This window comes from Acanthaster planci, linkage group LG14 (genome assembly GCF_054643075.1).
Source record: "Acanthaster planci isolate LZ-2023a linkage group LG14, COTS_SCS, whole genome shotgun sequence".
NCBI lineage: Eukaryota > Metazoa > Echinodermata > Asteroidea > Valvatida > Acanthasteridae > Acanthaster > Acanthaster planci.
Genome location: NC_141790.1, coordinates 689,516 through 716,613, shown reverse-complemented (window position 1 = coordinate 716,613; position 27,098 = coordinate 689,516). Strand labels below are relative to the sequence as shown.

Below are 27,098 nucleotides of genomic sequence, written 5' to 3'. Positions count from 1 at the left end.
TGACTTCAGAACTGAATGGGTATAATCATGAAGGTATAACAAGGGGCAGAGATAACACGCTTATTCATTTGCCAAGTTAGTGTAACAAGTTAATTTAATAAGAGGAAATAACAAAGTCTGTAATTTCCCCCCCCCTAAAAACTTACTCAGTCTTCAACACTGAAGGCATGACCGCAGAGAAAGTCAGTGTGTTCAGTGATCCAAGGTCAGTTTCTAGAAACCGCAAACCACTCAACTACTGACCCCATGTTACAAGCCCACTGGTAATGTAAACAGTCCTTCACAGTAAGTGACCTACTAATGCAAAATTCCCCGCAAGTTCCCCGCAATAAATGCACAGCTACTTGCGGGGAAATTGTGGGGAAAGGATTCAGTTTCCCCACAATTTTACTACAACTTATCCCGGACGAGATTTGTGATGACTCCTAACAAAGGCAAGCCTTCTTCCGTGTCTAGTGAAATGCGTCACACAATCAAATGACCCTGTTTTGGTGTTGAGGTTCGCCACACATGGGAGCTATCCGCTGAACAAAAAAGTTCATGGACGTGAATACGGGGGTTGTGGTAGTATACATCGCCCACCATCACATTTTGTACCCCACGGGTGAGCTATTGAATCACTCCCTACAAACGCAAACAGTGTGTATTTGCCTGCAACTGGGGACCCCCTATCGTTCCTCTTTTATTTGTACTTTAACTTTTTTAGAAGACCACCCATGTGTTTTGTACACAGTTGTCAATCGGGGACCCTCTGTCAATTGGGGACCTTATTGTCATCTATTGTTCAGGGTCCCCAATTAAATGCAGAAACAAACCCACCCACAAACACACATACTTTTCTCGGTATCAAAGAAAAAATTAACGCGGATTATGTGTAACTTTTAGGCTCTCCTAACAGCTAAAATGTATTCAATAGCACTCAAAAAGAGAAGAAAAGGCATGAATACTCCGTTTTGACGAAAGGTTCTGCAGGAGTCTAATGCTTAGTACAGATGAACATCTGTATCTTGAACATCGCCACCGGTATGATATAGAGTCAACACTCCCCCCCCCTTGTGGAACGGGCTTTACCCGACATAATGGTGAAGCTTTTATTTAGTGTACGTATTGTATCGTGTGGCACTCTCAAATAAATCAAATTTATTTCCTGCTTCAAACTGTAAAAGAACGGAGACGGTATAAATGCCGTCAATAAGACGTCTGGGAAAATAAAAAAAACAAACTTTGTACAAGATAATTACGTTTAACTAAGAAGTCACGCAAAATATTCAGATTATAGCAAGAAGAAAGTACAAATTCATGAATATGCTAATTAAGCATTCATTCCCGCCAAAACTTTCGCAGGATCGGCCATCCTCGATTTAGAACGTTTCTAGAATAAAACTGGATCAAAAATACTACAAAATGAAATAAATATTGTTCTTGATGTGTATAAGGACATTGATTACTGTAAATACTGGATAGCTGAAGAAAGCCTTATATAATGGTCACTTTTGGATCGAGAATCAATAAAAGATACATTTCATTTCAGACAATGACTATAACCACGAAGGGTGAGAGAGAAAATACCTTTAAATAAGGAAATACAACTAGAAATAATAATCCAGGGATTGTAATGATGTGTAAGATCATGCAGGATAAAATTAAAAATGAAAACGAATAGAAAGTGATAATTTACCTGAAAAAGAACGGAGACGGAATGCATGCCGTTAATAAGACGTCTCTGGAAAATGAAAAATGAACTAGCGCCCGAAATCGAACGTTGGTGGCGCTTGTCTAATTTGAATATGAATGATAATTGTAACTTAAAGGTAAATAAAGCTGTACCAAAATAAACGTGTGCGGGGTGTCTTTTTTATAACCGTTACAATTGTATTGTATTGTATTGCGAGCCCCGCCCATTAGGAGACCAATCTGCAATTTTTTTGGCTATAGGACCAGAGGTGCAGAGGACAAAAAGCTCCCAAAAGTAAACGATTTCCATTGTTAATCATGAGGCTTGTTCCCACACTTTATCGCTGACCCATTTTTTTTTACAACATGTTAATTGTACAGTACACCTGAGTCAACATTCATTAACATTTCAATGACTATTCGGGGGGGTCGTTTTATGTCATAAAATGCGAAGAAGACATGATAGGGAATCTCGAAGAAAAACAACAAAACGTCAACGCGATTTCAGTGGGCCATTGCTACGCTTTTGAGATAATGTTGAGATTTTCATTGTCATTGTTATTTGGGAGGGACAGCAGACGGGGTTATACATTCAACGGCCTCGAACACGACAAAGCCTTCATTTCCACGAATCTGTGTCGTAATACGGCCTTCTGGCGTCACCAATTCAACCAGTTTTAGGAGACCTACATAGCCTAACAATCTCCACGTTTGTCAGAGCATGTGAGATCGACAAGACAGGCACACGCTGTTTCTACATTTGATTCTAAGGTAAACTTTGCTTTTTTTGTTCGGGCTATGTCGTTGTGTTTGCTTTTTGAAGAGGTATTCCTATATTGATTCAAGGTTCCAACAAAGTCGAGCATTGGTTGTGGAACTGAATACTGGACTAAACACTGCTAGGCTTGACAACACGCTTTGTAAAATGGCGTGAAATGGCAGAGCGGAGCCCTGTGTCTCGTGTGATATGGGAAGCGTACACTGCAGAAACCGGGGTGTTACATGGGTGTTATCAGAGGACCATACCAACACTTTTCAACAAAGTTAACAGTTTTGGTACTTTTTCAACACTTTAACACGATGTTAAAGGAACACGTTTTGGTGAAGGTTATCTGATAACACCAAAAGTGTCGTTTTTATCGAAACAGTTTTTGCAGTGTATGGCTACTTCAAATCTGTACACTAATTTCAACAAACCAATTATGTAGGCCTACCTCAGCCGCACAACAGACTAGTCTGTAAACCACAAGTCGGCTTAGTGTGCCTGAATGTTCATACACATCTGTATTCACTGGCAACGTGTTTACACTGGAGGTTGTTGTTTGGTTTGGTTTGGTTTGGTTTGGTTTGGTTTGGTTTGGTTTGGTTTGGTTTGGTTTGGTTTGGTTTGGTTGGTTTGGTTTGGTTTGCTTTGGTTTGGTTTGGTTTGGTTTGGTTTTCACTTATGTGTTGCTTTCTATTCTTTGAATAGGTTTGAACAGGTTTTTCGTGCCTTCATTTCACATCAAAAATGTGCTGATGATTTGTGCACTCTGTTCACTTTCCCTATTGGGAAGATTCAAATAGCTTTGCATGTCGTGTTTTTTCTAACCACCAAAAAATCCCCCCCCCCTGATTTAGGTCATTAACTTTACAGTAAGTAGCTGTTGTCACAGTGCTCCTTTCCATCACCCTCAAGAAAGCCGGGAGGGGACTCAAGCAATTTACAGAATTTGTGAAGAAAGTACGTCACTGCTACAGACACGAAATGCAGACCCTTGTAATCGTTCACAGAAACTCCATCCGATGAGTACAAACCTGTTTTAAGGACATGGTGAAATGTTTGTCTCTTGCCCTTGAGCTAACTTGTACGTACGACTTGTATGTCGTAGGCAAGATCTGCATGTTGTACGTACGACGTCTATCTCGTAGGCACGAGTTACCTCAGAGAAAATTTTTCACCATGTCCTTAATACAGCTCCGCAGATGAGTGTTCGACAACATGAAGCGCTGTGCGTCCTTTTCCTCGAACGTCAACATAAACCGGTTATTTTCCAATATGCACAAAGCAGGAAGCATTTTGAAAACGATAAACTAAAATGTTCGTTCACCGCTGACTTAGCAAACAAGTTGGGGGGATTCATTGAGCTCCATCCCTGCGTAACCACCTCTGCCACACTTCTCTTCTTTTCTGGAATCCGAGCGCAGCCAACGCAGACAACAATAGGAACCGGTACGGGGCCTTTTCTTTCACCGTGCCTGTCTGAAATTTCAAACATCGACATAAAGGGCTGTGCCCACAGAATGGGGTAACGAAAACAGTGGTTAATATTTCAGCCTATGGAAATGAAAGAGATGTATGAAACCAAGTATTGCACTTTATTTCGAGTATGAACTGTGGGCGACGAGGCTCACACGCGATTGCGGTATGCCCACAGAGGAAGAAACGGCAATACAACAGTACCACTGCAGTGTTTGGAAAACACCAAGCCTTCCCGACCAAGCTCGCTTTGGGAACTTTTCCAATTGATACACTCCGACATCTCTTCCTGACACACACTACCGTGAGCAACTGTCGCCGTGATACCGAGTGAAACACTTGTTTCACTTCAATCCGCGAGACTTTGGGTACCTCACTTCTTCGGAACCTAGAGGGGCCACTCTGGTTCCAGGAGCACAATGCGTACCAAAGAAGGGAGCCAGCCCCACACATATCTTACACCAAAAATTACTCGATTGGAACGCTGGGTGGGGCCCTCCTTTCTCATCAGGCCGCATAGTCTCTCTCATTGAATGCATAATCTGTGAACAACCACGGCTGGAATATGACAGACATTTTTCAGAAGATAATCACAGCTTTTAAAGACACCACAAAACACTTTTGCTTCCGTAATCATCTCTTCGGTATTTTTAAAAGTGGGTGAACATGTGTGGCAGCACTGTTGTGGGTTAACACTGTGCCGTTATCAAAAATTGGCACCAAATCTAGCGAAATGGACCTACCCGATGATTCCAAAACCAGGCTGCTGGTTATTTTCATGTTTGAAAATTCCTCTGCCTGAGTGTTATTTCACTCACTTCAAGGAGATCCAAAGTCTAAGTTCTCTGAGCATAAAGCTTTGGTTTATTACAGGCTATGACAGTTTGGGACTCACGTATGCTCATGCCTCCACTTAGTTGGTACGCATGCGCACTGAATCCTTCTACATCGCCAAAAGCCAGTAAAATGGCTCTTGACTCGGGCAGGTGGACCCAAAAAGTAATCGATCAACATCAAGCACAGATAAAATTGTTTGCCCCTCATTTCCCTACCACTTAGAATTTAAACGCTCAAAGTCCCTTTTGCTAACTTGAACACGATATAAAGATCAATTTTTCTGCCAAATCTTTGCCCACATACCTCCAAAGTAACATAGTCAGAAGTCAAAAGCGAAGCCAACATTTAGAGGCCGGGTTTTGTGGGTTTTTTTTTCAGTTTTTGCTGGGTTTTCCCTGACATTTCTCTGCTTGTGAATGGTGAGGAATATCATGAACACGCTAATGAGAAAGTATCACACAAGAAGGAAACCGTATGAATGAGAACGGAAAGTTTTTGTTTGTGCCTTTAAGTCGGGCAATTTGATGTGATTGTTCACGTTCGTGTAATGCAGTAGGCCAACTCGCACCCAAACGCATCGTACCCAGGTCTGTGTACGTACGTGTGCACCATGCCCAAAATCCGGACATCTCATTTTTGACCGCTGCCAAACTCAGTGCAGAATTTGAAAAACGAACCGCATTTCAGACAAATGGCTCTCGATCTTGAAAAAAAAATAACTGATAGATTAAAAAAAAATTATCGGTCTTCCAGGCAGTATCGCCGATGATCTGTGGGAATTCGACACAAATGTGAAAATGGGGCACTAAGTAAGGTGAAAAACCGGAAAATAACGAAAATGGGCCCCAATGGAAACGAGGTGAATTTAAAAAAAAACGATTTTCCTCCTAGAAGTAATAACCTTTTTTGTACATAAGAGTTACTAGTCTTTCATGTGGCATCAAAGTTATTGAAGGTTAACTGGGCAATATTGTGAAAATTACACACAAAGCTAGGTAAAAAACGATAATTTTTCATAATAATACTTGGTCGAAAAATTGACATTTTCCGCTTTCTTTGATTATTTTCGAGCGATATTTTTCACCAGAAGCTATTAAATATCACCATTCGATAGACTCTTTGCATTTTATTCACACGCAAGGTCTTCAAGGGAAATGACAGTACAATCCTCCACATGGGTCACCACCGATATACGTCGTCTGCTAGAATAATGTACCCGGCCAACGACCATTATGTCACTACTGCGCAAGCGTGAATACATAAACTAAATGCATACACAGATTATGGGGACCGGACGTATGTGGATTTTGCATGGGCCTGGCTAGATTGATGTCATTTTTCAAGCAATGGCCAACAATTTTTCAGTCAGGTTTCGGAACAGTGAGTCTCATTAGATTTACAGGAATTTACCTATGCTCTGATTTCAGAGTCTTTTGACTGCAAGATGGTACCTTCAGCACCGTTCCGACGTTTTATCATCGATTTAGTAGGTCTTGTGTGCGTCGTTTCCCTGCAACGAGTACACCTGATCAAAGGTTCGTTTATCGCTTTCTTCTTGTGATTACATGTCTTTGTTTAACTAACCTATGTTGCAGTAACAAATCATGCCTTAACTACCAGTGAGCGCATACCAGAACTGGATTGAGTCCTCTCCGTTCAAAAGTGACGGCAAGCATCTAAGACTATACTGACTGCAAATTGTGTGGGTTCGGTTACCGCGCTTTATTGTCAGCATTGGAAATTGTGTGTATTAATAGAGCAATATTGCGAAGGTGGACAGTATAGTGTCCAAACGACTAGATGTCACTAGATGACTTTACAGCATTAGCGCCCTCAGTTGTCCGTGAAAACATGGACAGTTTTTGCTTGTTTAAAAGTGCCTACTTTTAACGTATTTAACTAAATCGGAGTGTGGAAAAGTTTTCGTACATAGAAGAAAAGATGCAGAACAATTGTGTCGAAGGAAAATTGATGGCAGCTCACACTTTAAATCGTCGAGAGTTTCCCTGATAATAGATCTGCACGACGCACAGCGGGTCGGCCAGTTGCCACGGCAACGATCCATCCACTTTTAACCAATGTCACAGACATCGAATGCATCAAAGACTCATGGATAAGATTTTCCAATCACGTTCAACATTCCGAATTTCCTCCGACAGCAAATAACGGTTTCCACGAACATCACGCGTGCCTCCGTAAGTGCGAATGGCCTCCCAACCCCATGGTCTGCCGTTACGAGTTTACCGTCGAGTGGTTCTACACGATGTCTACTGACTGTTTCGACTGTCCCCTCAACCAGACGCAGTGCTCTCGTCCACAGTGCATTCCAGTCGACGGGGTGCCCCGCGCCATCATTGTGGTCAACAAGCAGTTCCCCGGACCAAGCATACAGGTAATTCTACACAGTAATCCGAGTGGTCGTCATTTCTGTGGTGGTAAACACGTCCGTGCCGCTGGCGTTCGCAACATTTGGCGAACGTGTACGTCACACCCCCTATAGAGGGATCCCAATACGACGCTTTTAGTGTCGATCTGCGCACTTCCACGTTTGAAAACGAGGCTGTATGTGTCAGCCTCAATTCTTAATATGGTCAGACGAATGAAAGTGAGGAGTCAAGACACAAAATACATAAAGGTATGTTAAATTCAGACTTTTCAGGCTGAAGATTTTTGTGGAAGAGTCTTTCAGGATGACTCGACAGGTAAAATCCAAAGAAAAATAACGACAATTGACTAACGTAACTGCGATGGTCGTGTTTCTTGTGCAGTGGGCGTGGTTTAAACTGAAGTAGCGTCACACTTACGAACCGGGTACTTCATGTACTGTGTGGACTCCGCGGGCTCGCGCGACGAAGTTCAACACTGAGAGCCTCGGCTTCGATGCAGATATGCGCAGACAGCGCTAATGTGAAATCCCTCTATAGGATCAGATTCAATAGTGCAGTGCTGCGTTTATGATAGCATACCATAATTGGGTGTACAAGGTACGCATAAGTCAGCATACGTATAGTACTATTAAACCAGCCCTTGACCTCATAAGCATGTACTACCACAGTGACCCCTATTTTATTGTCAGCAGGGAGATAAAAAGAGTATAAAAATACAACGCACTGTGTCAACAAACCTCGGAGTGCATTCCAAAGACTTCAGTTCTCTACAACTTTCTCTTTTGAGTGTCCCTGTAATTGACTATCTCCAGTTTTTACAATTTTCCAAAGTCAAGTATTCAGCCAAATGAATTAGACTGGTCAATCTAACAATAAAGATATGCAAGCATAACAACTTGGGTTTTGATAATACCAAGTAATTGTGGCTTATTACTGTGTAAAAGCTACAGATGACTTTTTCCGGAAGCTTTTTAAATGTCTTTTCAAAAAAGCTCACACGTGCCTTGTCAGGAGATCGAAACCACAAATGTTTCAAATCGTGTTGTCTTTTTGTCCTTTGCGGATAGGTCTGTGAGCACGATACTATTGAGGTGAAAGTCCTGAACAACTTGATCAACGGCGAGACTGTGGTGATCCATTGGCACGGAGTGCACCAGCGAGGGACGCCCCACATGGACGGGACCCCTTTGATTACCCAGTGCCCCATCCAGTACAGGTCCAGCTTTACCTACAGGTTCAAGGCCGAGACGGTGGGCACCCATTTTTGGCACGCCCACGGGCCGCAGTTGGCTGACGGCCCCTTGGGGTCGCTGGTCATTCGGCAGGCCGCTCCTGACGACGTGCACAGCGGCCTGTACCACCAAGACCTGGCCGAACATGTCCTCCTCGTCCAAGACTGGACCCATACAGTCTTCATGGAACGGTATAGCCAAGTGATTTTCCATGACGTCGACATCACTCCTAACACCATGCTGGTCAATGGGAAAGGGCGGTCGGCCGGGTTCCCCGACAAGGCCTCCAACCGAACGGTGTACACCCCCTTTCACACCGTCTACGTCCAGCAGAATACGAGTTACCGCTTCCGCACCATCGGTGTTGTCGCTCTCGACTGCTTCTTCGAGGTCTCCATCGACGGGCACAATCTGACCGTCATCGCCAGTGACGGGGCGCCGTTTGAACCAGTCCAGGTCAGGGCGTTCGGGATCTCGAGCGGTGAGCGGTTTGACTTTGTCTTGGACGCCGAGGCGGAGGTGGGCAAGTACTGGATACGGGTCAAGGGAATAGATTCATGTGAGGATATGCAAGCCTTGGCGCTGTTAGTCTACGAAGGGGCGGCCCATCATCCCGATCCTCCTGAAGAAGTGGTTTCAGATCCTAGGGGAATAATTCTCAACCCTTTCAACAAGAAAAGCTCTAAGGAGTTTGTGAATATGCATGATATGATTGCAACTGGTAAGACTTAGGGAATATCCACAGCAGTATCACACGGTGTATTTTGAATGTCAAGATCCTGAAAGCACATAACGTTGTTTTAACCGCTTAGAGTTTTTCAGACCGTGACCAACAGATAACCGAATGAAATTCAAAACAATTATTCATTTTCTACTCTATTTAAGTAAGTCAGTCTTTGAAATGAGCATCATGTGTTTGTCCAAGTTACTGGTCATCTATGGGCCATCTATAGTGGTCGATGCAAAGGAAGGTGCGAGTGGGCGTATGCAATCGATGTAATCTCGATCTTTTTCTGGTTTGATCCAACCCAAGGAAAAGACTACTGGACTGAGGAACAGACCGATGTCGTGCACTATCTTGTTTTGGGGTTCGAGCTCGTCAACAACGACAACTTCAACCACCCCATTTACAACCCCGCCTTTGGCACCGACGGCGATCCGTCCACCTTCAGGGGTATTCCCTCCCCACAGATGAACTACGTGACTTTCAAGGCCCCTTCGGCGCCCCTCCTCACACAGTCGCGTGAGATCTCCGAGTTCGAGATCTGCACCTTTGAGAGTACGCAGGCCGTCCAGGAGCAGTGCAGGCGGGACTTTTGCGAGTGCACTCACGTCCTCAAGGTTGCACTTGGCCAGGTAAGACACTGTGTGCGAATTTACACTTCGACTGCGACTTGATATTGCGCACGACTACCACTCTGGGAAGTGGCTACGACCATTACCATGGACTTGTACGCGATTTCAAGCCGCAGCCAAGTAATTTGGACATCCCCTGACGGTACTTTTTATGGCCTTGAAAGTGGCTCTGATACATTACGTGCAAGCACTCAAAAACAATATCCATTGAATGAATATTTTGACTGATAACCTGCGGTCTTATCTGAGCAAGCACTTCTGTGCTTCACAAGTGTCTGTGCTTAAAAGTTGCGTCAAGTTGCCCCCACTGAATGAACGCAATCCAGAAGCATCCTTTGCGTGAGCGGACCAGTGAGTGAGTTGACCAGCAATGATCCTCGCCGGTTCTTTAAAATGTCAGTGCCGTGTCGCTTTAAATTCCCACAGAGGTTACAATATGCACCAAGATCTTAGGATTTTAAAAAAGGTGTCTCCATTGCGGCTACAGAACCGCGTTGGAGACATCCGGGGAGTCAGGTTGGCGTTGGGGTTCTTTCTTCGCCTTCCACATCTGCGGTCTGGGTTCTCATCCCAGCCGGTCCACGTGTGGACTGGATTTTCAGTCCCTACCTGATTCCATAAGTTTTACCCAGAATGTTCCTCTGGGGTTTACATCCCACCTCTAAAATTGTAACTGCTTCTCATTGTCTCCTCTCTACGGGTTTCTTCAGGCTTGCAAGCTACAGTGCCTAGGGTGCTATTGAGGAATCTTTGGCGTCATTACCAGAAATGATTAATAATAATGTTAACAACATTATTATTATTATTATCAATCATTTCTGGTCGACCATTTCTGGTCGTAGCTTAACGTTTTTCATGTTCAGTCTTTGTTGCGTGGCACTGTTCTCAACTGCACTGTTTTCAAAGGATGGATTTGCCTCTCAAAAGGCTGAGCGTATGATTGTCAAAGAGGTATTTGAAGTGAAGAATGCCGCATGACTCCGTGCTCCCCCAAAATATTCTTCACTTTGGAAGACAGGTCGAGAACCAGTCAATACGTGACAACCAGTTTAATATCTTGTTCGTTTCCAAGCGCTGTATACTTTGCTGATTGACACGCGAAATGAGATCTAAATTTGCACGTCTTAGGGGGTACTATTTAGGAGTCTTGGCAATCAATGAACACTGATTCCAAATGAGACCGTATAAATTGTGCGTGTGTGGTTATCTTGGCTCACATTGAACCTGGGCTTGAAGGTGGCAGACGAAAGGCAACAAAGCACCTGTGTGAATTCGGCCAGTGTGACCAGATAATTTTGCCCGTGTTATAGTCTGGTCTGAAATGAGACGATTTTGTGGCATGGTCATCCATGCCGAGGTCACAATTCACAAGCTCATTTTAAGATGAACTCTAGCAGAGTTGTCGCATCGTTGCTCTTAAAGTGTGCAGTTCCAATCACTTGAAAAGAATGGTGATTTACTGGTGGCCGAGCATCTGATGGACTCAGAATTATTATGGGTATGCCGTTCGGACTTGCGATGAACTCATCTGCAATATTTGGTACATAGAGAGGTTATGCGTTGCTGGCCTCTCTGTGGCGTCTCAGAGTCTGTATTCGTTATTTCCATTTAATTGTTATTTGTTACAACAAACGCACACAAGGTATTAATACTCGAACCTATCCCAGTGATACAAAGCTCTGGCCCTCTGACTGGGACGCGTTAACGCATGACCCCTGCTTGATCGCATATTCCCCTGCGACCAGAAACTCTTCATCTGGCGAAGCCTCCCCAGGTCCGGCCCTGCCGACCCGCTTACCTTCCAATGATTATTTCCTCCCAGGTTGTGGAGCTGGTGTTGATCGACAGAGGTCAGCGGTTCTCCAGTTCACACCCCATGCACCTTCACGGCTATCGGTTCCAGGTCCTAGCCCATGACAGGTTTGACGAAATTATTTCCGTTGAGGAGGTGAAACGCATGGATGAAGCAGGTATGGTGGAGTCATCGACAGGACACCGGTTTTATCTCGACACATTGGACATGCCCATATAGGTTTGTACGGGGAATGTCTGATTTATTTGTCGACATTGGACATTCCCTGTACAAACCAATGCGAATGTCCAATATCCAATACCAAACTACCTTTACTGTCATGTGCTTTGCCCATAGATTTAATAGCGCGCACGCGAGGCCAAATCCTTCGCCTTGTGTGAGGTGAACTCGGGCTGTAAAGGCAGTTGGAATCTTTGCTACGTTCCACGGCACTTCGCTGGTTCCCCCTTCGGTTCCTTCGAAACCCAATAATAATGCTAATCGCATAGCCAGTGTGTGATCTTTCAAATCCATTCAGCTGACGGGTTTTAAAGGCGGGAAATAAGAATGTTGGAAGAGAAGTGCAGACGATTTGTTATGGCTTTAATACGAAGGAAATTTACGCTGCAGGTATCCCGTGCAATGAGGACTATTCAGGGCCCTTCAAAGTCAAATATCCGAATGTACGTGTATTGATAACACTTGCGTGTGAAAAACATCAATTTGGGTTCAAATGTGAAATCACGTGTACCTTTTAACTGGTAGTATGGCACACCACGGAAAATCTGTAAACCATTATCCAAACTAGTCCAGCGAGATGTTCAAAAACGACAGAGGCCCAACTGAACACATTTTGCCCTTCCTGACCAGGAAATATCACCCGTCGCTACCAAATGGCGCCAATGAAGGACACCATACAGGTCCCGGAGAGGGGTTACGTCGTGATCCGCTTCAAAGCAGACAATCCGGGCTGGTGGCAGTTCCATTGCCACACGGAGTTCCATTTCCTGGTTAGTTTAATATGTGCCTATGGCTAAGCAGATTTTATGAATGGTCCTCGATTGTCTGAGTAGTGAGGCATGGCAAACCTTTGACCCTCTGTCAGGCTGATATTGTTTGTGAACCACCAACGAGAGACTGATCTGTGCATGCCAATGAAACGGAGATTTTTGAAATCTACTTTTGTGGAGTTTAGATTCAAACAAAATCAGTAAAAGCAAAACAATCATGAAAAGAAATCTTTAAAAAAATGAACGAATTGCATCAAGCTAATACTCTTTTTATTTCAGTTTTGTTGTAATGAAACCGTCCATTCTTGAGATGGGATGAAATTGGCAGGAATATCATGGATATAAAATGAGTCCATTTTGGGCGGACCTTTCCAAAGTTGACATAAAAATATTTGTTTCTGTATGTCATCTCTTCAAATGTGATTGGGCCCCGAATAATCTGTCTTTGATTGGTTTTACAATTTCTTTACTTATTCTTTTGTTTTCTTTATGACGAATTACACTGTACGGTATCCTTTCTTATGATAATATGTACCTTGGCCTACACCGAATGAAGGCGATTTAACGATCAAAATGTCGACTGTTACCTAGTGATGTCATTTCTGCTAGAATTCCCTCAAAAATGATACTTCATTGACTAGTTCAATTGTTCTGGCAAGTATACAGCAAGGTTTTATTACACTTTCAGTCGTCACGCTAGATAACATAATGTGGAGGTCACTGTTAATTTTTTTCCTCCTTCCAAATCCTTGAAATGTACCATTTGGGAATATAGTTCCGGGAGTCTATTTGCATGAATCTTTTCCCGCAGTTCCGAAAGCATGAAACTGTGCTGTTTATCCGACGGCCCCTTCTTTGTCCGGACATGTTGTAAACCTTGACAGGCACCGAGAGCGGTCGCGTGACAGTGGTTTGGTTTTGTTTGCACGCAGGCCGGCATGTCCATTCTGATCCACGTGGGCACGGACGACGATCTCCCGCCGATACCGCAGGATTTCCCGAGATGCGGCGGGCACTGGTACCCGAAGGAGGACCCTATCCCCGGCGGTCGCCTGCCGACGCCAAGCGCGACGCCGAGCAGCGCCGCCCCGGGCCTCAACCATGGAGGGATTTGGGCTTCTGTTTACGTTGTGATCGGAGTTGTAATGGCACAACTCGTTTCGCGAATGTTCTAAAGATGTGTAGTGGGTTCATGTTTTGTTCGCTTTCCATTTATTTTCCTGTCCAATTATGGTTTATAAAATGGCCTTGACAAAAATTTTGGTTTGGCCAGGATTGCTATACATTTACATACTTTTGTGTAATACAAATTCGTTTCCCTTTTTGGTTGTTTCAATAAATTTAACTTTGTTTTTTATTTAGAATTTTCAATGCCCCTTCTCGACAAGGACGCTGTTGATATGTTGTCATTAAAGGAAGGTAATGTCCCTTTAGGAACCCAAAACATTTTACAGAGAAATGTTTGCGAAAGGCCTGTTGAATGAATGAAACACTGGCGAAAATAAATTAACTTCTGGTTGTAACATTTCTTTTCTAGTATAACCTCGAGTGATCATACATTTTCAACTTTCGTATTCCTCGCATTAGTTGTCCAATAATAATTTATGTAGGCATATAGGGGCAATTCCAGAAATTAAGGGTCCATTTTTTTGGTGTCCCGGCACATCTGGCAAATAACTTTGTAAGTTCAGAATACAATTTCTAATTTCTAATCTAAGTGATGAATTAATGCAAATTACCTGCCAAACAAATAGTAATAGTTAAAGTCCATTCCAATGATATTTCCGTGTCTCTTATGGACCCCTGATTTCTGGAATTATCCATTTCCAGATCTTTACCTTTAGGTGGATGTTTCGTGGTGTTGTCTATAAATAAAAAGGTTTTATAAAATCAGCAGAATGGGCTCGTTTGTGTGTACAAAATGAGGCACTTTTTCAATCACGCGGAACGACGAATACTCCCATAAGGAATTAACCGAATACCGTGGTTTGAATGTGTTTTACAAAATGAAACCCTGTCCCAATTACACGCAGTTCTCAACAGCTTGCCAAAACGCACCAGAGCGTAAACCTTTATCATGATGCTACCATGTTTGTCTTGGTCCCTGTAGACCCAATGGCAATAGTAATACAAGTTCAATCATATTGATAAAAGGGAACAGGCCCATTTTATTTCCCACCTCAGTTTAGCTTTGAATGGTAGAGAAGCAAGATGGCTGCCCCACGATGAAGGTCTATTGTAAATGGCTCAAGCAGTTGCTCGCCGCTACCAAAGCAAGACTCACCGTACTGCCAGCGGTAGCCAAATAAATGGCCTGACCTTGCCTGTAGTGGAAATACAGCACTTGCTCATCGATGCCAATGAGCGTGAGTAGGTGCCACGCGGGTTGGGGTGTACCCGTGGCTCATAGGACAGAGTGCTAAGGTTAACTACACTAAATACGCGCCCATAGAAACCAGTGCAAAATCAGGTCGAAATAGCGCCGCCTGTTGACTCTCAGAAAGAGGTTGGCCTCCGTTTTTTTCACTGGAAATTTCGTATTATAACCAGAAGTTCACTTTTGGTTTCAATTTTATAGGGGCTAGCTACGCGGGTTTTTTTTTCGAATTTCCCCGAAATTCCCTCCTCCCCCCCCCAAAAAAAACTATGCGCTCAGATGTGAATGTAGCCACCCGCCTCTATTCAAATTAGGCCCGCAATTTGGAGCTTTCTGTGAAAGAAATACCCCAAACTGAAACATAGCAGTCAAGAATTCAGGAATTATAGAAATATCTCTATGGTCTTACTGATTACGGCATGTCTTTTTGTAAACACCTTGAGGGATCACAAAGTATTAATGAGCTCGCGCATAGAAATACAACCATTTGGTGGAATACACCCGTAAGAGACTATTGCACGTCAAGGGCATTTGATTACAACGCGCTCGTGCTGCGAAAATTCCCTTGGTACTGCGCATGTTGCCAAAAATTAATACAAATTGACAGCCCGTCGGAGATGATGCTACCAAGGTACTTGAAGTGATGGATGTTCTTCAGTGGCTCTTCATCGAAATCGAAATGTGAGGGAGAGACATGCCGAGGGTTTTTTTTTTGTTTTTTTTAAGCACCTCTGTCTTCTGAGGATTGATTGTCCTTCGCCTCATCACTGGTTAACAGGGTATGCGCATAGGATTGGAGAAATATGAAGAGTTGCCTAGCATCGTGATCAGAATATAGACAAATATAGAATATAGTGGGAATCGGAGCGTCATGAGTCGCTCATTAACACCAACAGGTGTCTCAGAGAATTGACGAACCAGAGAGGATTTAACAGCACAACCGACCCCATACATTCTCCGGGAACCCGTTGGCAACCTCTTCTAGCTCCACGCAATCCATCCACGGGAAATCACATGACAATCATTGGTGCTTATGCGCCTACCGTGAATAGCCAGTCATGAGACGAAGGACGAATTCCATGGATCCCTGGACCACATTCTTCGCTCTATCCCACACGCCGACAAGATCCTTCTGAGTATATGTGGTAGGGGACTATACTGACATAATGTATGTTATTATGTTTTTGCAAATTGTTCTGTGGTTTTGACAGCAGATATAGACCACGCCCAGGAGAATGAAGGCAAAGGTGAATGCGGAACACCTGTACAGTCTATCCCACACCTACTAAGACGCGCAGCTCTTCGAACAAGGGTCGCTTCAATGGATATTTTTTAATGCATCAAGGCACATTTTTGTCTCAGTTAACATCAAGCTGGTTTAATTAATCACATAAAATTTGCGTTTCACTATTTCAGTTGGGTGTTTTGCTTCCTGTTTAGATTTCATTCTAACGAGTATCTTCAAATTCATAGCAAAACTGTGATGTCATATTCGGAAAAAACTCCGATGTTACATAGGCTTGTGCACCAAAACAAATTCTGATTTCTAAGATTTTACCGGCATTATATCTTCCGTAGTGATTCACTAAGAAGATTGCTAGAAATCAACTCTTTGGCAGAAAAGTTTTCAGTGAGTAAATTATCGGTTCACAGCTGTCCAGGAAAGCATTGATAACGTAGAACATTTGAAAAAAAAAGTTCACTTTTCGATACATCTAACCTTATACAGTGATCAAACTGGTTATACAATTTTCACAAATACTGAAGAATAGTGTGAACTTGGAGAAAAATTATGTTGACAAAAATTCTTTGCAGTTACACTTTAAGATACAGATGTACGTGCAACATGAACCAATGGATCAGCGTGACGTACCTTGGAGATTCATCATCCAGGGCAGTTACAATGTTCTAGAAACTGGTATGAAAAGACAACTCAGCCGAAGACAAACAGCGTATAGCGGAAAAGCATTCTCACAAGGAAGACGTGGAACAACATTCTATGGTAAGTGTTTGCAGGAAACTTTTTAATGGTTTTTAAGTGAAGGGTATATACATTAATTGTTGTTCTATCCTGATTATCGATAAGAAATGCCGTACCAACCATTACGGTACCAGATCATTTCGTCTGGCAAAGGTTGATTTATAAAGGGAGGGAGAGCCGTTCGTCGAATGATGTAGGGGATTCTGAACATGTCATGTTGCCCTCCCACAAAAAACCTCGGTCCCGATTGAACTCTGTAATTGAGCCGGGATGGACTCCAACCCTTGCATGTTTTCTCTGATATCGTTGCAATGCATTTCTTTTGATCGTGGTGTGCTTTCTGGTGTTCTTTCACTGATATCTTGCAGTATTTTGATTGCAATTCGATGAAAATTGAACACTGACAGTGTTTTCGCGAAATATCAATATTTCCAACTTCGTGTCGGCCACAACAGGCTTATGCAGGTAGAACAAAATTGTTTGTCGGATTAAATTGAAAGAATGAACTACAAATCGAGCTTTTACATGAATGCCACGTGTCAGGCTCTTGCTTCAAAAAAGAGTCTACAAAGCCTGGAATAGGTGGACTGACTGAATAAATGCAATAATTTGTTTTGTACACTTTTTGTGGACCAAAATGGATCCGGATCACAGGCGGTAGAAAGCCAAATTTTCTGGCAGGCGGGACCAAAAACTTTTCAATATGGGGTGTAATCGTCCGTAGCCTTTCTAAGGTTCGTCTCATTTGGACTTGAAAGGATCCCGTAAGCAGGCGCAGATTTAGGGGGCTGGGGTCGACCCCCCCTGCTAATCACCCGTTTTGAGGGGCCTACGTCGGAAGAAGACTCTATACAGAGAATAAATCATGTAGGGACTTATTTTGCGTGTATATACCCAGGAAAAAACGTGAAAATGGCTCCCCCAAATGACGCCAACTGAGCCCTCCCTTGTATTAGCAAAAACTTACCGAAACAACCCCCCCCCAGCAAACACAAAATCCCGGATTCATTGGCGTATCTAGCTTGAGGACTTGCCCTTGACGGATTTTGTCACTTTTATTTCCACTTGCAAATTTATTTATTAATTGTTTATGTTATTATTTATGTGTCCAATATTAACACCATAACTGTAAAAAAAAAACCACAATGAAACCAAAGCTAGGATTTGGGGACGGTCAGTAAGGCTTTTGATATTTTCCCCCAACATCATGTCAAGCCAAAACTAAAACCGCAATCGCTTTTGAATTTGCCCGCTCCACCACAAGTTGGATACGCTACTGCCTGAACTGGCCCCTGTCTGAGACTTGTAAAAAAAAGGGGGGGATGGGCTTGGTCTCAGGTCGTTATGGCTAAAGATTACCAACTCAAACACAGGACAGCCAGAGTTCAACGGTGAGAATTTGCTTACTTGTTAGTAAAACATGGGCAACTTCCTCATGGGCTACGTGCCACTGCCGGGTTCCCAGGGCAGCTGGACAGCAAGCCGGATACAAGCTTGCGGACGGCCTAAAGTAGATTCATGTATAGGGTTGTTTGTTTTGATGCTCAAGAACCCAACGTTAAAGAATCCAAAGCAAACACGCGAGGCACGTGACAGTCCCTACTCCAGGAAGACAATCGAAAGATCATGTTCAACACATAAATTCAGGAAAGCGATGGAAGATTTGTTTCAAGCCTGGGGGATTTGAGGCTGTAAAAAGGCGAAGCGTATGTTAACTTGGCACTTGGCCACGGTAATTATGGTGGCCCTGGAGGGGCATCACCAATCGTCAATAATTGACGTCAATATTCACAATCAAAATACACGACTCACTCTCTGGTCGCGAATATTGCCGGGATTTTTTCCCCAGCAAGCCAGTTAGGGAGAGAAGTTACTCGGCTCTAGACACAGCAACTGCTTTTTAAACGTTGTACCCCCTGCGTTGTGCCAAAACTGCCCAGTCGAATAACGACTTGAGATCAAGCCGAAAAACATGTGGGTCATTGCGCGTGAGCGTGAACACTTCGTTTCCGCCTAGCTTGCTGACAAAAAATCTCAGCTGCAATATGTGCGACCGGAGATACAACTAGTCGTAAATTTGGTCGTGAACATTGGCATCAATATTGACGATTGGCAATGTTCCTCCAGGGTCACCATAGGTAACCCTTGAGCTGTGTTCAAAAGCAACAACTGGCTGCCCTCTGTGCAGGGACTCGCAAACCCGTTCAGGAACTATGCCAAAGTTCCGGGAAGCATCCCTGGCTGCATCAAGATCTGTTTTCCAGAGCTACGTCCAGATCTTCACCCGGTAGGAAATACACAGAGACGTGCAGACGATAGACCTAGCCGTAGCTCTGGAAGCCAGTGTCGGACACGGCTCAAGATCTATAGACAAAAAGAATGTTTCGGGAGCAACCCGTATCCGCTGCATAAGGAGAATTGATTTCACGAATATGAGAAACATTGCAGGGTGAAGCAGTGGCCTGATTTGGGTGCAATGCTTTCACTTTTGTTCGTCATTGAGAGGGCAAGAACGATTCTATTTTTGCGCACACTTCTAAACTTCTCAAAGGTTTTATTGCACTGAAAAATGATTTAAAACAATCTAAGCCATTGCCCTCCATTTTTAAGCAAATAATAGGTACCGGTATTGCCTATTGAAATGCAAGTTGAAAATTTACATATTGCCAACAAATGTACTACATTCTATTTATACTAGCCTAGCTCTGCCCCATCTTCAGTATCGATTGTAAGCGTGGGGAAACTCCTAGTTAACCTCTGTGATTAAATATTATATTACCGAAGAATCGTTACTGGTTATTACAAAATCTGGTCCTAGAGACAATACACCATACCGAACCACTATTCCAGAAATTGAACACCCTATCAAATTTTAACTTATACAAATATCATCAGGGTATCCTAATGTTTAAATTTGAAAACAATTTTCTGCGTCCTGAAATAAAGTCATTTTTTGAGGAATACTGAAGTCAACTCATATAATATTGGGCCAGCAGCCACGTTTCGCCTTGTGAAGGCAAAAACTACTGTATTTCTTGAAACAGTTCGACATCAATGTCCTTTGCCCTGGAATAAAATCGGCCCAATACTATACTTCAGTAGTATACGTGGTTTTAAAAGATATTTTTTCAAAGATTCAGTTTCTTTACCCTGTATTGTAGATTATTTAGTGTACGTTTATCACATTTCTATTGTGCATTTATATCTGTAATCATGAAGCTGCCATATATAGATTATTGATCACTTTCTGAGATATTATGACGATCCAAATTTGTGCTTAGTTCTGACGTTCAGCTGTACCTTCAGTCGTTTTACTCTTTACTCCCCCCCCGTCTCTCTCTCCCCTCCCCCGCGACCCCCCCCCCTATGACGGCTCTCCCCTAAAGTTCGGAATGTTTAGTACAAGATCAGTCCGCAATAAAGCTACTGAGATCAGTGAGTTACTTACTGATCATGGGCTGGATTTAAGGAGACGGATAATGGTATCTGCATCCGAATCTCTTGACTAGAGCTAGGTCTAGGTCCTCGCTCCATTGGAAACGCGTGGAGACGCACAGACAGTACACCTAGCCGTAGCTCTGGAAGCCCGTTTCGGACACGGCCACATTTCACGACCAGTTACCAGACGGTTTCAAAATTATTCACAAGTCCAGGTAACATGGCCGCCGTGGAGGTGTTGTTGTCATATCAATATTTTCTTTTGTCACCAACACTGACTGCCTTTTGCTGTGGCAGGCAAAGGATGCAAGCGTTCTGTCCTGATATGTGCTGATTCGTCGATTTGTATCCCACTCTGTATCGTTGTGTGTTTTAGTGTTAAGAAGACGGATATGCAAATTAAAGTTTGCTGGGAAATTTAAGCAAAGCCCTTTGCATGTAGACGGAAATAAACGAGTGGTTTTTGGCGGTATATGTCTGCGCTCTGCATCGCTTTAGATCGCCTGCAAGACAGAGTTACATGAAAATATATTTGGCTTTAATGTTGGAAATACTTCCTCGTTGTGTTTTGTTGGTCACCCAGCCGTGAAGGGGTCCTTATTACGCAAAAGGGTGAACGCACGAAAGGCTTCTCAAAGCAATGGTAGAAATCTGACACTTAACTAATATTGAAGCCTTTTGCGAGTTAACTTTGACCCAAATCTGGTACACTGAGTTCTTTAAATTCAGGTGAACATAACAACTTGAATTCTCCTCAGTAAACCACTGTTGCTATACCTCGTGATTGGGGCAAGCTTTTTCTGAACACTTGCCAATGAACATCTGATTTGATTATTGAGGGTGTCGCTTTCATCATTTCGTTCTCTCCTAAACTCCTTAGTTACATGTAGGCTTGGGAATTTACTGTTGCCTTGCCTTTTAATGAAGAAGGAAATATTCGACTGACATTGGCTGCAGAAACTGTCCATATACGCTCGGTATAGCGAAAGGTTACACGACGGCAGTGTTGTAGTCGAGTCACCAATGTCGAATCCGAGTCCAAGCCGCGAGTCACAAACGTGGAGTCCGAGTCACGAGTCCCAAGCCTTCTATCAACTTGTTCAGCCAAATTATTCTCAGTGTATCAAACTAGGCGCAGGCCACGCATTCTTTATTTACATGTAAGTTTTGCCATTTCTGTAAAAAAGTGTTCATATTCGCGACTGGTTCTGGAGACAATGAGGCTGAACATGTACGTCCGTACTACTCGCCTTTAAATAACTTTGTGCCCAGCGCCACGTAGTCTGATTACCGCCGCATAGTTTGTGGATACGGAACATGACGCGGCTGGTTGACTCATCAGTGGATATTTAGCTGTACATATACTACATACTTGCCTACAGGTCAGCGAACCAGACTACTGTCGTTACAGAAGCACTGCGCAGGTAAAGTGGTAAAAGGGCTAAGTGGAAAATGTGCAATGCGACGACGCTCCATGCATGCAAACCAGTCATAGCGCAGGTGCATACGAAGTAAATCTCAACGGCGTATTATGTTTAACTAAAATACATGACTCGAATCACGAGTCACCAAGTTCAAGTCCGAGTCATTGTGGTCGAGTCCGAGCCATAGACCAATGTGACTTGAGTCGAGTCTGAGTCTTGCAAAATGTGTCCTTGAGTCCTTGACTCGAGTCATACATCGCTGCACAACGGGTGACATAAACAAGACTATTGTTACTTGGACCGGGGCTTTGAGCCCGTAGACAAAGACAAGTGCATTTCGCCCCGGGCGCAAGCCCGCATCCCGCTCAGCTATGTTGCCTACAGTTTCTGTACTTACCTCAATTTCTGTACGTGATAAATTTTGTACATTTAACTTGTTTGATAAATGTTTCGTTGGTCACTGTGAAAGCACAACGTTCGCTTTTGCATATTTATTGTCTTCGTGTATGCTGAATTGAGTACATTTCCACAAGAGTACAAATCTTTTGACACGGATACTTTCCAAAGGAGTAAAAGTCGTTAGCTATGTGTGCAAGAAGTGCAGAGCATAATATCCAAACAATACAAGTACAAAGAAAGCACTCGACCGCAAATAAACATTTTTATTTTCGAGTTTTAAAGTTCATTTTATAACTTGGAAATCGAAACAAGACTATCCTCAGAGGCCCTTTGGGACCTACCTTCATAGAGTGTAGCGAGTAAGCGTGAATGTCACCACAATTTTCCCCATATTTTAAGACAAGATTATTTCATTTGGAGCGCGACTGCTTTTGTAAAGTACAGCTTGTCCTCAAATACAAGAATCGATAACATAATTAAGGAAGAAGGCTTGACCGCAGATTCCACAATATCGCCTCTGCGGCAGGAAAGAAATAACAATTACTATTTAAAAAGTTGGACATATTTTGACCAATTTTTGCCATAAATTGGTGTAAATATCAACTTCCCAACATCTGGTCACAAGGTGTCTAACTGCTGGGTAAATCCTTCTGAAAAAGGCCACAATTATACTAAAAGTGACCAACATCTGGATAATTTACCCTTGTCCAACTTTTTGTTTTGCCCAACATTTTTACAGTGTAATGATTTTATACAACGCTATAGCAGTATTCCGAGCACTTTATGAATATACGGAAATCTCAAGTGCCACACTGAAGACCAAATGACATCATGGAACATTGTCAGGTTTTTTTTTTCCTTGGACATCCAGGATCGAAAGGTTGATGGTAATAAGAATATTATTTAATTGTCAGGTCCTCGCTGAACTTGGTACAACCTCACCAGAACGCAACATGAAGCTAGTGATTGCTTACTGTATGTTGGTCGTCTTGGCTATGACTTTGCCACAAGCACAGTTGAGTATTCCTGTCTCTTTCCCTCTCTCTTTCATTTTCGTCTTAGTCACGAGGCAGATGCATTGTAGGTTTCCATCATTATATAGCATTTATGCAGTGCTGCAATTTCATAGCCGTACTTAAGAACAAAATTTGCTCTATGAGTGAAAAAACTTCCCACCCCAAAAACAACAAATTTACCAGTTCAAACACTGACTGATTGTTATGCTAACCAAAAAACACCTAAATATGATCCCAAAACAATATACATCACATGGAGTTTGGGCTGGTTACCTGATTTATCAAGCCAGGTCTTCTCGCGCTTAATTAAGCAAATTTTGCGCTTAAGCAGCTCTATGAAATTGATACAAATAATTTCAAGTGCAATGAAACAAGGCTAACTGCGACCCAGTTTTTTCTGTATCGATAGATGTTTGGGGAACAGCTAGGTGTTTTTTTGGTTTAATATGGTGGTGGTAGTGATGATTGTGGTGAGGTCATGATGGAGGCTGTAGTGGTGATAGTGGTGTTGGTGGTGTTAATGGCATTGGTGCTGTTGACACTGGGGAGGAAAAGGAGTTAGAGGATTTCACAATTCTATTACAGAGCGTCAGTAAGTAAAATGTTTACGGTACAGAAGAGTTCTTTTTTCAAAGAAATTATAACATTTCTGTAAACATTTCGATAATTTTATTTTCCCGTCAGGTGTTCCGTTTGTACCTACGCCAGCGTAGAGAGTTACACTGTACAATGTGGATTTTTGGGAATTGCTAGATGCACCAGATACAGGTTTCATTTTAAACTCTTAATTTGCTGTTTGTCAATCATGGAATTTAAACCACTTTTTTCATATCTGCATTAGGCAGTGCGTGTATAGAAATAAGATTATTAATTCTCATTTATTAAGGACACATTCGAATATAATGCGATGAAATGTACATGCGTTTGTATTCCTCATAGCAGATGCATAGCGAAATTTTTAGGAGACCCAAAAATCTCTTGAAAATTTCTTTGGTGTTTACGGGGTGAACATATGAAATTAGACGTAAAGTGTGTATTTGGGGTTCTACAGGCTCCAGCAAGGAAGAGAAAAGAACCAAACTCAAACGTCATCTGTCTTCCTTATTTTAATTCACCCCCTCTCCGAAAATGCCTCTGAGTCAACATGCATACCTCTCTCCTTTGATCCAGCGAATCTTAGATTTCTGCTCATTGAAAAGTCAACATGATTTGGCCAAATACTTGTACTTTCAAAAGACAAAGCAATGACCTCATTAAAACATAAAGATTTAATGGACAAACCAAAATCCATATCGAGCCTAAACTCAACGAAAAAAAACTAAGTGGGTTCTCCAACTTCCCTGTATGTGAATCTTGGTCAACTTGATAAATCCTCTGAAAAAAATGTCTTCTTCTTATTAAAACAGGAACGTAGTTCGTTATCGATACTGCTCTGCTGGAGCAACCAGCGGTAGCTGCTCCTAGCTAAGGTGAGAGTATGTAATTTCTTAATAACCTGTCGTTCTGGGCTGCCTCAGGCTGGCTGGTTGTGGTTAACTGTGGCTGGTTCATTAACACAGAGACATTCCGGTGTATGTTAAAGATCCGGCTTATCAGAGGAGAAAGGATCAGGCAGTCAGGTCTTCCTGGCAATTTGAACAGGCAGGTCTCCTCGGGGGACAATAATTTGACAGATTTAAATTCGAAACAGGCTTTTGATTTTTTACGCTGATTCATTCTTCACAAAGTTACAGTATGTATTCATGTAACCTATGACAAATTCCCAAGATAGTCTGGTTTGTTCATAAGTCATTTTTAGATCTACACACCTCCTCTGGATGACTTACTCGGTGTGCGTCTGCATTATTGCAAATGTGGTAGAGGACGCTCCATCAGTTATGTTCCATTGAGTGGGCCTTCAGACACTGAGTAGATTTTATTTCAAACTGCCGGGAAAGCATGCAAACGTATATTTTTATACAACCGAAAGGCATTCATGTGCAGGGACGGAACCAAGAGCTTACCAAAGCGCTTGCTTTCAAAATGACATTCTTGACGATTGGCTTTTATCCACTACTGTTGCAGAGCTACCGGACCATGAACCTGAGAGACCAGACCCTGAACCTGAGAGACCAGACGATGGCTTTCCTCGACCTTTGTGAGATCAACGTTGGATCTTCTGACTACTCACCATCATAAACGACGTCGCTAGGCCTACACCTAATACGTGTATTTAGTTCTTTCATAACAATCGATATTTTCAATGGAAAACGTACACGGGAAGAAGATTCTTTGAAATGTTGTTAGGTCGAACAATGCTATTAGACTTTTTAATCAGTATTTCAGGAATGCATTTTTTAAAAAATACATATCTCACAAACCCCATAGCATGGCTGCAGCCTCAATGGCATGGTAGAACGCCCGCCTGTTGAGAACGTTTTACTCAACAGTCTGTGGAAACCAGGTTTGAAAAAGGGTTGGAATCCCAGAAGAGCTCTTTATTTTTCTTTCAAATTGCTTTTTTTCTTTATAAATATTAATGTCTTGGGTTTTTTTTTTAATGCAAGTAAAGTCCAAATTTCAACGGGGGCTCTCATTAGGTGTGAAGAATAGTCTCCTCCCAAGACTGCCAAGAAAAATTCCCATAGGAAAGTACACTTTATATCCCCAGAATGTTGTGTAAAATGCTTCCCACTGCTACTCGGCCACAACTTTTCTAGCGATGAATACGGCCATATAGTGCGCCACCACGAGTTTGCAACGCGTTGGCCAATCATAATGCGCGAAATCTTTCGACCAAATGCGCGTTTGGAGAGGGTCGACAGATTTGGTGCGTTGTGATTGAACGCATTTTAAACTCTTGGTGGCGCACTATTGTGAATCGCCGGTATTCGACGCAGGTACGGGCAATGAAACTAGGACTAGTCATCTCCAAGACGGCAAATTTCCGTCAGTACGGCTTCAAAAATTGTGATTTCATTATTATCATCTCAAAGCGACAATCCCCATACTTGACCATGGAAATTGATTATCCGAGTTTTAATTTATCTCATTTCTTTTAATTGGAGCTCGTCATAGACTTGTAATAATGACACAGAAACCATTTTATAGACCGCTGAGTGGTTTCAAACGCCAGAAATTTGTAGGGTGAGCAGTATCATAACTATCTGTCTGTGCATTTACCTCAACATACGAATGCAATCGGAAAATCTGTAACTTGCGAATGATTTACTCAGAAAATACCCACTTTTAATCATCAGTAAATTTTAGAAATAAGGAACGAAAACAGGCAGTACCATCTTTTAAATATCCATTGAAATTAAAACAGTTTATTCGGGTTGCTTGTGGTTTGTAGCCAGCACTCGTGAATTTGCAAGGTATTACTGTTTCACGAAACCTAAGTATAATGTCTATAAAGTTGTATGCACCTTCGCTTTGCTACGTCACAAGCGCCGATTTTGCTGTCTGTACTTTTACCAGTTATTAATTAACCGAGAAGTGCCGGGTCAAGATGCTTACTCTCTCGACCTTCGCTTGGGTTTGCCTCCCGACAGCCAGAGTCGATTGTGCACTTTTTCGGCATGTTTTTCGTAGTTTAGCTTAGCACTTACGTATCATGTCAGTTTTGTAATTTCTGCCTCACATCTTAATATATTTTAGCACCTTCATGTAAAGCAATCGCACTAGTGTATTTAATTGGGTAGATGGGAAACGAACCAAGCAGGGAATGCTTTTCCAAGGGTCGGTAGATATCAGGCCGGGTGTGGGTCTTATTGTATGCCTCGCTTCTGAGAAGTAAAAGAACTGACCAAGCATGCAAAATGTACACAGGCAGTTTGTTACGTCTTTAATAAAATGAACCCCATGGCTACCTATCGCGGGAATGACTGGGTGGAAGGGGCTGACCCTTCAAAATTTAAGTTTAAAGTAAAAGAGACAAGGGGTGAAAACCGCGTG

General features: G+C 42.7%; 2 protein-coding genes across 2 annotated transcripts in view; both read left to right on the top strand.

Annotated features, from left to right (window-relative positions):
• Positions 1–2,171: 2,171 nt before the first annotated feature.
• LOC110977902 (multicopper oxidase 3-like) lies at positions 2,172–14,426 on the top strand. The gene is made up of 8 exons (XM_022232433.2): positions 2,172–2,445; positions 6,178–6,285; positions 6,910–7,142; positions 8,205–9,090; positions 9,403–9,725; positions 11,548–11,695; positions 12,388–12,527; positions 13,460–14,426. Exons 2-8 carry the CDS (start codon positions 6,195–6,197, stop codon positions 13,700–13,702), a joined length of 2,064 nt encoding a protein of 687 aa, XP_022088125.2. The 5' UTR covers positions 2,172–2,445; positions 6,178–6,194; the 3' UTR covers positions 13,703–14,426.
• Positions 14,427–16,835: 2,409 nt separating this feature from the next.
• LOC110977920 (uncharacterized) overlaps positions 16,836–27,098 on the top strand; it is a 53,401-nt gene continuing 43,138 nt past the window's right edge. Inside the window, exon 1 of the mRNA XM_087145711.1 lies at positions 16,836–16,906. Coding sequence (XP_087001837.1) covers positions 16,904–16,906 — 3 coding nt within the window. The 5' untranslated portion in view covers positions 16,836–16,903. The remainder of the gene's footprint in view (positions 16,907–27,098) is intronic.